This window comes from Buteo buteo, chromosome 19, assembly GCF_964188355.1.
Source record: "Buteo buteo chromosome 19, bButBut1.hap1.1, whole genome shotgun sequence".
NCBI classification, from domain to species: domain Eukaryota; kingdom Metazoa; phylum Chordata; class Aves; order Accipitriformes; family Accipitridae; genus Buteo; species Buteo buteo.
Window position 1 is genome coordinate 4,354,500 of NC_134189.1, and position 12,419 is coordinate 4,366,918.

Genomic DNA, 12,419 nt, shown 5'->3' on the forward strand with positions numbered 1-12,419 from the left:
TTGTTTTAAGATAAACTGCTTTTCCTCCCTTTCCCCTTAAAATTTTGCCTTTCTCCTTGAAGGTTGGCTCCACTACCCTTAGTGTTTTTAATGAACTTAGCAGTGGGGGAAAGTTCTGCCCTGGTACAGGAACTCTGAGAATACAGAAGAAAGTTGTGTGCCATTTTAAAGGGAAACGAGCAGGTCAGCTTACATCAGCATAGGCCTTGTTACTTTATATTCAAAAAGAAATGCGCTCTAAGGAGCTATTATTAGCATTTCTTCGACCACTCTTCCAACTTCCAAATAATGTTTAGGAACGCATTCTCTTATGGGAAGGTTTTCTTGAAGGATTTTGGAGGAAATGAGCTCTTCTGTGCAAAAGCTGTTTCACATAATAAACTTTACAATGCCAGTGAATAGATATGAGACAGTTAAACAACAGAATAAATCTTCTCAGCTTTATGAATGCACTTTGTTTCTGCCTGCTTTCTCCAAAGTATAACATGCCAGGGCAAATCCTGAAATCTGTCTCATTCAGGTCCCCTATAGACAAAATACTAATTGAAGTTAATGGGAGCATGGCTCAGGGGAAAGCTTAAAATCCAGGAGTTGTAGTGCATGCCCTTTAGAACATTAAACAAGAGGAGTTTCAGACAGGGCAATAGGAACTTTTCAAAAACTTCTATATCCAACTTTCAGCAGTGACTTTTGATATTTGAGAACTCGAGTCTCTCAGAAGGAAAATTAAACGTAGCTCATGGAACATCCTAGGCCAGTAGCACAATGAAATATTGGGTTTAGTCTCCCAGTTTATTTTAGAAGCTGTAGAAATGTTTTGTGTAGCCCTTACAGAAGAAATGTAAACATTTCATTTTGCCTCTTCTATATATAACAAACAAAATTGTGGCTAAAAATGTTCTTCCACTTTCTCCACTTTTGAGCATGCCTGTGTGATGTCAGTAGTTATAAGTTAAAGATGTAAGGTTTAAGGAAAATTTGAGTTTGTAAGAAACAATTTTTTTGAAATTTTCTGGCCCATTGTTCCAAATGACTGGCCTTTTGAAATTCTGACCTCCAAATCTGTAAGAAATAAAAGGAACAAAATTATGTTTGTTACTTCAGAGTCAGAAAATTTTGGAAATGGCAAACACAAAAGGTTTTTTTTTCATTTGAAAATGAAAGCAAGGTACAATACACCTGAAGTTTTGGATTAAGAATTATCCTGGTTTCAGCTGGGATAGAATTAATTTTCTTCTTAGTAGCTGGTACAGTGTGTTTTGGATTTAGTGTGAGAATCATGTTGATAACACACTGATGTTCTAGTTGTTGCTGAGGAGTGCTTATCCTAGGTTAAGGATTTTTCAGTTTCCCATGCTTTGCCAGCAAGCAGGTGTATGAGAAGCTGGGAGGGAGCATGGCCAGGGCAGCTGACCCAAACTAGCCAAAGGGATATTCCATACCATAGAACGTCACGCTCAATATATGAACTGGGAGGAGTTGGCTAGGAGGCACGGATCGCTGCTCAGGCATTGTTCATTGAGGGGTGAGCATTTGGATTGTGCATCACTTCTCTTTGGGTTTATTTCTTTCCCTTTTTTTTATTATATCCCTTTTCATTACAATTATTATTATTATTATTATATTTTATTATTGTTATTATCATAATTGATATTATTTTCATTATTAAAATGTTTATCTCTCAACCCATGGGTTTTACTTCTCTTTTATCGATTCTCCTCCCTATCCCACTGGGAGTGGGGAGAAGTGAGTGAGCAGCTGCACGGTGCTTAGTTGCTGGCTGGGGTTAAACCAGGACAAAAATATATTTCAATTTTATCAGGATACTTGGATGTCTCAGAATGGATTGTACCAGATTGGAAAGGCTCAACTAATTTTAATTATATTGTGTAAAGCAGTTGCCTCAAAGAATTTTTTTTTTCAAGCTTTCAGAAACTTGAGCATATTTCAGAGCTTCTGAAGTTAATTTAAAAGCAGGATTTTAGATTACTGTTTCCACCTCAGAGATCCTCCACTATTACAAGAAACTAGTGTCAGGAAGAGTTTCTCTCTCTAATGAAGATTATTTTTTCTTCCTCTTTCCTACTTCCCATTTCCTGTCAGTCGGAAGTGTCTTGGATCCCCAACAAACACTACTCTGGGATTTACGGGCTGATGAAGTTGGTTCTGACTAAGACTCTACCTTCCAATCTTGAGCGAGTCATTGTCCTCGACACAGACATAACATTTGCCACTGACATTGCTGAGCTATGGGCCGTCTTTCACAAGTTCAAAGGTATTCTAATGATTTTTTTACTCTCTTTATTTGAGGGGGAGGGAGAATGGTAAAGCAAACAGTACAGTGGGGGTAAAAGGGCTATCTGAGATTTGATAAATGTTTTCACTCTTTTGATTTTTGGTGTTTGAATATAATTCTTCTGTTTGTGAGCTCTTTCCTCAACAATGTTCAATATAGAATGATTGACAACACTGATTATGTAGTTTGTTTTATTGGTCTAATTATTTGCGATAGGTGAGGGCTTGACAATACAGTAGATGATAAAGAATTACGAGGATGCTGTAGTGGTGTACCCTTCCAGTACCTGTTGGTATTCAATACTTGAAAGAACTTGTTTTATATTACTTTTTATTAATTAAACCTGATTATTACTTTCAGTGTAACTTGTCCATGTTACCACTGAAAATGAATGAAGTTAGGATCATACTTGGACCAGGGAGGAGGATGAAGGGGGCAGTTATACATGTGAATAGAAATGAGTTACTGCTTGCTCCTCTTAATGAGTTGATAAAGGGTTCTGGATTTGAAGTATCCACCTAAAGTAGTTTTCTCTACCTATCGCCACTTCCTAAAGCTCCTTGAAAATTTCCTTGATAGTTTGACCAAGAAAGGAGACTTTCAGAGTGACTGTGTAAGGAGATGATCACAAAAATGTTCCCCACTACCCTGTCACAAGCCAGAGCACTTTCCTGGCTAACACACTGCTAAAACCATTTAATTCTCCCAGGCTCCAGTGTTTTCAACTTTTCAGAGTCAGAGACGTGCCCTATTGTTCTCCTCTTGCCCTCAGAATATGTATTGCAGTCCTGGTAAGCACAGAGGCATTCCAGTATCCTGGTTTGAAGGTTTACAGCCCCGTAAAAGTGTAACCTTGATGCATATCATCAGCTTTCTTAAAATCACCTCAAGCAAAGTCAGCCTAAGCAAATGGGAGTATTTATTTACAGAAGCGAAAGCGTACCACTCTGTTAGAAAGGTGACAGAAAAGAGAGCGCATTTACTGTACTTATCCCATGCTGAAATCCCCAAGGCCTCTTTGCCTTTGCGAGTACCCAGCTAACGGGCAGGACCTTACTATCTTCAGCTCTACAGTCAAGGACTGGGTTCTAGTGCTCGGCTTCTCCGTGCATTTCCTTCCTTTCCCCTCTCTGGATACACTGATGTCCCTTCAGCAGGCCAGAAGCAATCACCTTCTTACTTAACTGAACTATTCACAAACTGGCTTTCTTAAGGAATAGAAAGTTTTTCTTCCTTTTCAGGTACTGTTGAAACTTCTTCACCGAGCCTTTCCCTACCCTGAACCTTGAGTTTCATGTAAACATATACCTTGACAACATAATTTACATAAATGTATGCATAGGGAGTAATGCCGTGCTGTTGTACTCTCTCGTTGTGTGCTGTTGTCCCTTTACTAGTAATGTTTTACTGAATATGGTGTATTAGCATGATGTAGCAGCTAAAGAAATGTGTATAAACTGAACTTGGGCATAGAGCACTGCATGGTCAATGACAGCAAAATCTGAACTGAGACAATGAGGGGAATCATCTCCTTGCTTATATTTTTTGCCATAGTTTCAATGGAAGTCGCTTTTTTTTTACTGGGGAAAGAAACCAAGCGTAAAGACTGCAGGTAAAGAAAGGAATACAGAGCAGAGGCAGGCCCAAGATTGAAAAAAATGCAGACAGAAAATATGGAAACATGGAGAAGGATAATTACTGGAAGTAAAAAAGTGGGTGTAAGTCAGTCTCCATAGAGCTAGGCAAGGTTGTTCAGCTGATCATAGCTGTGAAAAGCTCTAACTTACACATGGAGACAGAATTCCTGTGCTACTGCCAGCCCTCATAACATATGTATCACAACTCCCAAATGTGTGATTTTGTAAGTTGTCCAGTCTATCTTTTTAATTCCAGCTGACCACTGGCTTCTCCACAATTTTTTAATCCTGGCAGTAAATTGGTCAGTGTCTACATCTGCTCATGTCCCAGACAGCCATGCACAAAGAAAGAATTAATGCGACAATCCCATAGCCCCAGGAGTTGAGCAGGGTGGGAGAGGACTTTGGAAGGTACATATGCCCAAAATAGTGATCCTAAATGTTGGGGAGGACAGAGAAATGAAAGAGTCCAAGCCCAAGCTTGTTCTCCAGCCTATATCATAGGGTGCAGTCCCATTAGGCAAAGATCAGCGTGATGATGGTGATGACAGGGTTGAGTTTTTATGGGTAAGAATCAGGGGGAAAGCCAACAAGGCAGATACCATGGTAGGAGCCTGTTAAAGACCACCCAACCACAATGAAGAAGCAGATGAAATATTCTATAAGCAGGTGGGAGAAGTCTCACAATCTCTAGCCCTTGTTCTCGTGGGGGACTTCAACTTAACAGATGTCTGCTGGAAATAAAATAACCAGGGGATCAGGCCCAGTCAGCATGGGTTTATGAAAGGCAGGTCCTGTTTGACTAACCTGATCTCCTTCTATGACAAGGTGACCTGCTTAGTGCATGAGGGAGAGGCTGTGGATGTTGTCTACCTAGACTTTAGTAAAGCCTTTGACAACCATTTCCCACAGCCTTCTCCTGGAGAAACAGGTTGCTCATGGCTTGGATGGGTGAACCCTTTGCTGGGTAAAAAACTGGCTGGATGGCCAGGCCCAAAGAGTTGCAGTGAATGGAGTTAAATCCAGTTGGCGGCCAGTCACAAGTGGTGCTCCCTAGGGTTCAGTACTGGGACCAGTTCTGTTTAATATCTTTATCAATGATCTGGACAAGGGGATTGAGTACACCCTCAGTAAGTTTGCAGGTGACAGCAAACTGGGCAAGAGTGTTGATCTGCTTGAGGGTAGGAAGGCTCTACAGAGGGATCTGGCCAGGCTGGATCAATGGGCCAAGGCCAACTGTATGAGGTTCAACAAGGCCAAGTGCTGGGTCCTGCACTTGGGTCACAACAACCCCATGCAGCGCTACGGGCTTGGGGAAGAGGGACTGGAAAGCTGCCCAGCAGAAAATGGCCAGTGGGTGTTGGTCAACAGCCAGCTGAATATGAGCCAGCAGTGAGCCCAGGTGGCCAAGAAGGCCAACGGCATCCTGGCCTGTATCAGAAATAGTGTGGCCAGCAGGACTAGGGCAGTGATCGTTCCCCTGTACTCGGCACTGGTGAGGCCGCACCTCGAGTCCTGTGTTCAGTTTTGGGCCCCTCGCTACAAGAAGGGTGCTGAGGTGCTGGAGCGTGTCCAGAGAAGGGCAACGAAGCTGGTGAAGGGTCTGGAGCACAAGTCTTATGAGCAGCGGCTGAGGTAACTGGGGTTGTTTAGCCTGGAGAAAAGGAGGATAAGGGGAGACTTTATCACTTTCTACAACTACCTGACAGGAGGTTGTAGTGAGGTGGGTGTCGGTCTCTTCTCCCAAGTAACAAGCTATAGGACAAGAGGAAACGGCCTCAGGTTGTGCCAGTGGAGGTTGAGATTGGATATTAGGAAAAATTTCTTCACTGAAAGGGTTGTCAAGCTCTGGAACAGGCTGCTCAGGGATGTGGTTGAGTCACCATCCCTGGAGGTATTTAAAAGACGTGTAGATGTGGTGCTTAGGGACGTGGTTTAGTGATGGACTTGGCAGTGCTAGGTTAATGGTTGGACTTGATGATCTTAAAGGTCTTTTCCAACCTAAATGATGCTATGATTCTATGACTCAATGGAAATGGATCATCCTGGAAAGCAAGGGCAAGTAAGTTGGAGAGATACTGTAGCTCTTTTACTGCTTTGTAAAAGTTTGGTTTAAATCATACAGTGATTCTCAATTTGTCCTCAGTGTCTTTTTATTTTTCCTGCCAGCATTACTAAAGATGCAAAGGATGTCTCATGTCATTAGCCCCAAATATTCCTCTAAAGGATCTGGTTTTAAACTAATGTTTTAATCCCCTCCTTGTTTCTCCCTCAGAAGTCCCAAGTAAGTTAATGAAGATTTCTTTGGGGCAGTCTAGTGTGTTTGTTGAAATATTACTTAAACAGAAGAGAAATAAAACCCCTATGAAGGGAATTTCTACTCTCCAAAAGAAGCCTGAAGGTGTACCCAAGCCCAGCTTGGAGGGCAGCTATAGACCCACAGGCTCTCCTACAAATGTTCAAAGACCCAGCTGTTCACTAGAAGTGGCCATTATAAACCTGCTTGCACCAGGATGTTGTTTGACAAGCAGAAGAACTTTTCACATCAGTGCAGGAAAGACAAGAGCTTCCTTCTGTGGGTTGCTGCAGGATAACTGATAAGGCAGTCCAGCACAGCCTCTTCCAAATTACGGCCACACAGATAAAGAGAGAGAAGGTCCTAGAGTCTGCAATTCTTTCTGTGCCCAGGAAGACTTTTCTTCCCAACAAAAATAGTGACAAAGAGAGACCAGTAGCTCAGATTCCCTTTTTCTAGGACACCACGCTTGGAAGAAACTCAGATTCAGGATTGTCTTGCAGTTTAACCAGGTTCAATTTGCTGTGTAAAAGGCCCAAAGTATGTTTTAAATAGCACCTGCGATACCCAGTATCCTTGTTCTGCAAAGGTTCTTCTTCCAGTCATCTTAAGAGCTGCTGAAAGACCCTTACATAGTAACTTCATATTTTAGGTGGTAAAGCTACTATTACATTTGCTGTGTAGATGAAAAAAAAAGAGAGTAGGATTCCTTTGTAAATTATTGCTCTTCTGCCCTTTTCTGATAAGCTCATTGTATACGCCCTTACAATAAATGACCCAACTATGCTGTAACTGCGTGCACAAATAAGGGCTGTACGTACGTGATTTTATTTGAAAATCTCTTCTTTCAAGTGGCAACCTTAGGCTCTGGGAGAAATTCACACCTCTCTTTGGTAGCCTGAAACAGTGTCTCAAGCAATGTAACATTTATAAATTTCTCATAGCAGTTACTGGGGGTTGTATAATTATTATTCCTTCTATATGCAAGCTTCAATCTCTATGCATAAATATGTCTTTGGGAACCAGTAACTTAAATTTCAAGAGTCAGAACCAGCTTCTCAGCTGGGATTTGGATGTTTCTGCTTTAGCCTCATTCTCTCTTGCTCTCCCAAAGATAAGCAGTCTGTTTCTCTAGGACAAATATATACCTCCAAAATATTGACTTCAAAGGTGTGAGTCTGCAGCCAGTCTGGTGAAGATAACTTGTCATGCATGTTTTCTGTGACTTGGTTGACACCGATTATGTTTTCTATTCATCTTTCACTGGATTTTGACAGTTCTAAACTTGAGAAAGCATCTAGCCTAAGGGCAGAAGAGTGGGTCTGTAGATCATACGCATTCTTGGATGAAGTGCTGCAAAGTGTTTCAGACAGCAAGGATTAGTGTAACCAATATGCTTTTATTGCAGAAATTTTGTGAATTCTTCTGAGAAAAGAACCAGTCCAAAGCTATGCTCTCTGCCATCAATCTTAAAGTTCTTTTAAAGGCCACATCAGCTAATTGTTTTTTTATTCTTGCTCACACAAATGCTTGGTACTGAAATGCGGGTTCTTTTTTTCAAACTTCTGATTTTGACTTCAACTGTATGTTAAATACAGATTCTCAAGAGCATTTATTGTAAACAGTATTGTGAATATATTTCGGACCCAAGTACAATTGTTGTCATAATTATTTGTGTTACAGGTTGCAGTTCCAATCAGGATCACAGTCTCTTTGTGCTGGGTGCTGTATCTATAAATAGCAAGAGATGGTCTTTGGTCTTTATGTAGTGTCAGGTGACAATTCTTGTGTCTGCCTGGTTCCTTTAGGCCATTGCTATGTATGAGTCACAGCTGAGACCCTCAGATGAGACCTCAGTAATCCCTGTTGAGATCAGTGTTGAGGGACTCTGTGTTGAATGCCACATCTAAGGGCATTATGGTATTTCTAAATACATGTTGTAACTCAGAGGCTATATTGAACAGTGATGTCCTACTACTACTTGTTATTCCAGCTAGCTGATACGATGAATATTTTCATAGAATCATAGACTGGTTTGGGTTGGAAGGAACCTTAAAGATCATCTAGTTCCAACCCCCCTGCCATGGGCAGGGACACCTTCCACTAGACCAGGTTGCTCAAAGCCCCATCCAACCTGGCCTTGAACACTGCCAGGGATGGGGCAGCCACAACCTCTCTGGGTGACCTCTTCCAGTGCCTCACCACCCTCACTGTAAAGAACTTCTTCCTTACATCTAATCTAAATCTACCCTCCTTCAGTTTAAAGCTATTACCCCTTGTCCTGTCACTACACTCCCTGTTAAAGAGCCTCTCCTCATCGGAAGGCCTCTGTAAGGTCTCCCTGGAGCCTTCTCTTCTCCAGGCTGAACAACCCCAACTCTCTCAGCCTGTCTTCATAGGAGAGGTGCTCCAGCCCTCTCATCATCTTGGTGGCCCTCCTCTGGGCTCGCTCCAACAGGTCCATGTCCTTCTTGGGTTGGGGGCCCCACAGCTGAAAGCAGTACTCAGGTTGGTCCACAAGAGTTGAGTAGAGAGGCAGAATCACCTCCCTCGACCTGCTGGCCATACTTCTTCTGGTGCAGTCCAGGATATAGTTGGCTTTCTGGGCTACAAGCACACATTGCTGGGTCATATTCAGTTTTTCATCCACTAGTACCCCAAGTCCCTCTCCTCAGAGCTGCGCTCAATCTGTTCTCCACCCAGCCTGTATTTGTGCTTGGGATTGCCCCAACGCATGTGCAGGACTTTGCACTTGGCCTTGTTGGAACTTCATGAGGTTCGCATGGGCCCACCTCTCAAGCCTGTGAAGGTCCCTCTGGATGGCATCCAGTGTGTTGACCGCACCACACACCTTGGTATCGTCGGCAAACTTGCTGAGGGTGCACTCAATCCCACTGTCCATGTCACTGACAAAGATCTCAAACAGCACCGGTCCTAATACTGACCTCTGAGGAACGCCACTTGGCACTGCTCTCCACTCGGACATGAAGCTGTTGTCCCTCCAACAGATATCGGGGTGATGGAAGTCCCCGAAGAGGACCAGGGCCCTGCCCGTGCCTCATCAGCCACTCTCCTTCGTGAGAGCTGCCGATTCCCGGCGGGTCTCTGCGCTCCCCGGGGGTTTCCCCAGCTCAGGAACCCCCTGCCCCGAACGCCACGATTCCCCACTCCGCTGTGGAATGCGCCTGGGCTGGAGCTGATCGCCTCGGTGACTTTAAGTACCTTAAACAATAGAGACTGGGTTGTACCTAACTAGTGTATTTCAAATAACTCTAGTTGTAGATTAAGTCTTCCAGAGGATATAAGCTACAATTAGTGTTCATCTGTGCAAATAAGTCTTCTCTGGAAAGCTGATGAAGGCAATCAGGCAGAATCACCTACCTCCATTAACCGAGCATCCAAGAAGGAGAAATGGCAAGCTTGATAGGAAGACTGAGATTCCCATATTCATACTTTGCATGAATAAAAACATGCTATAGAAGCTGTTTGCTTTGTGTCAGGAGCTCAAACAATGATAAAAATCCATACTGACATCATAAATACCAGAAAAGGTCAACAGCGATTTTGGTGCAGGATCAAGTGCCCACAGCTGAAGAGGGATTGGCACATAGTCAGTCCCAAACTTAAAATTTGCAAACACTCAGTATGTCGGTGCTTTGGCATATTGCTCTGCAGAATGCCTGAGGTAACAATCTAGGTTCATGCTATTTTTGCAGCTTTTTCAGGAAAAAGAGCAAACAAACAAACAAAAAAATCACAACCATCACGAAATTCAACATCTTGTGTAGGTGGTTTAGTAATGATATTCCTACAAGAACTATTATGCATACGTTTGTAATATCAAATGCATGTGTAACTTTTCATTTGTGTGTGAATTTAGTGGGCCAGAAAGTGAGATGCTGATGGCACTGGTGAGAGTCAGGCAGAGTCAGCAGGTGCTGTATAAATTTCCCTGAATTTGGCTCTGTCAGTGAAGCCCCGTTTTAATAAACTATACCTGTCATAGACCTAGGCTCTTCTTCTGCAAAGATTGTACTTATTATAGGTATGCTCTTTTTGTGATGATGTAAAATATTCAGTTGTTGCCAAGATTAAAATTTAAAATTAATTGTCTCCTATGGCTGCAGCCAGGATTTGAGCCACAGAATTGATTCTGGGCAGGTTCTGTAGTTCAGTCTGTCAGTTTACACTGAGTAAATCATTAAAGCTTCCACAGATCATTTTGAGACAGGATCTCTGTGGGCTGAGACAGTTTGTGTTAAATCCTGCAGAGATCTTTCTGTTCCTTCTGGTCAGTACAATACGTTTTCTTTTCTTACTAATCAAGAGGAAAGCATTAGCAAAGTGCACCTTAGTGTGTGTAAAAATTGATGGTATGAGTCAGTCCTTTTGTGAAGGAAACAGGATCACATTGTAGCAGAGTGTATTAATAAAATTGCCAGGCAGCTATTAAAATAGCTTAAAATTATCTGAATTTTTATAGGTGTCTAAAAAGGCCGAATGACACTTGTCTTTGCTCATAAAAGGAACATCTGTTAGTTTCTGAAAGACTTGTCTAAGTGTTTAATGGTTAGACTACAGTACATAGCTCATCCTAGGGTTATTCCACAAATGAAATACATTTTCTGTTTGAAAAGGTCCCTGTGAAGACTCTACCTGCTTAAGATTTTCTATTCCTGGTTGTTGTATCGTGGTGTTTTCTTCTTTTCTGCTGCAAAAGCTTTGAAACTTCATTGATAAAGAATCCTATTTGTTAGCTATAGCTGATACAAATGTTGGGGTGTGTCGTGCTCCTCTGTCTCTTAATGCTGCTGTTGTCATCTGTGTGTGAAACTACAGGAGTGAACACTGATTTATCTTGGTGAAGAACCAAAAAAAAAGTAAAGATTTAGGATATTTGGAAAACACAAGTTTCTAACTGTGATTGGAGGTTAATTTTGCTGATATTAATTAGGAAGGGATCAAGCAAAGAGGTGGGACTTACTGAATGTGTGGATCTAGGGAAAAACACTGCTGTATCTCCATATTTCTTGTCGTGTAAGCTGACTGGCTGGAAGTTCTTTTTTTTTCCCTGTTCTTTTTTTTTTTTCCCCCTGATTGCAGTTTGCTTTGCTATGGTGTTCTAGTATGTAAGAAAGTTGACCTCAGTAAATGAGCTCCAGAGAAGAGAGTTTATTATATAGATCATCATGTGCATATTCTAGTTTAGGGGGTTTAATGTTACAACGGACATAATCAGAAAATTCTGATTATGAATTGCTGCCAAAATGGAATGGCTGCAGTTTCTGAAACATCTGTAGTTATTTTTTAGCTGAATGGTTCTTTGTCTGTTTCTGCCACCAGGCAGAAATATTTAGAGGTGAAAGGCCAACAGTGCATAGAAATTGGATATAACTCATGGTTGGGGAAATTCTAAACTAAAGTAAAATAAAATAAAAAATTTGGGTTCTTTATTTTTCTGTTTTGATTTCCAAGGGATACCCTTTGGTCATGTTTTCAAGCTTTTTCTTATGGGGGCTAGGAACGTTTTAATTAAAAATGAAAGCTGATCTTCTTTTGTCATCTTTTGATTCCACAACTGGAGTTCTCAGAATAAAACCCCACTACATACTACGAGATTTGTAATAAAATCTTGTTGGCAACACTGCAATTTTGAGGACTTTTTTCTACCTTCTCAACATTAATCTAGTGCTTTTTCTGCATTAATTTTCTCCAGTCTTTGTTAACCTGCCGCTCATTCTACAGCTGTCTTTTTGGCTTAGATGCTATGATGTATCAAACACCCAAACTAAACATGGTATGACTCAGACGGTGTTCAAGCAAAAACCAGTTCCTGTCTCCTCTGAGCTCTTTCTTCAGGATTTTTTAAAGAGACTTTAATTCTATTAATCTTAAGTACTCCAGCTGTGGATAATGGACCTAGAGCTTTTTGAATTGCCTTGCAAATATTTATTGAGAGAAATCTGGGCAGAGCACGGCATCAGAGGAGCAAAGTGCATATCCCCATCTCCCTTCACTAGCAGAAGCTGTGATTTTCCAAAAGCTAGGAAATCCAGCTCCCAGAGGGTACACACTGGGAGAAGGAGCATTTCTGCTTTGCATGTTTGTTCTTGGCAGAGGAAAAGTGCATTTCTGGGAACGGGATGCCAGTAGGCTGTGCTGAAATGAAAACCTATGAGAACAGAGGGTG

At 41.8% G+C, this 12,419-nt stretch overlaps 1 protein-coding gene across 2 annotated transcripts in view; it reads left to right on the top strand.

Annotated features, from left to right (window-relative positions):
• Positions 1-12,419, top strand: part of LARGE1 (LARGE xylosyl- and glucuronyltransferase 1) — a 285,215-nt gene that overhangs the window by 172,789 nt on the left and 100,007 nt on the right. For both annotated transcript variants that reach the window (XM_075050827.1, XM_075050826.1), the window contains one exon: positions 2,104-2,275. In XM_075050827.1, coding sequence (XP_074906928.1) covers positions 2,104-2,275 — 172 coding nt within the window. The remainder of the gene's footprint in view (positions 1-2,103; positions 2,276-12,419) is intronic.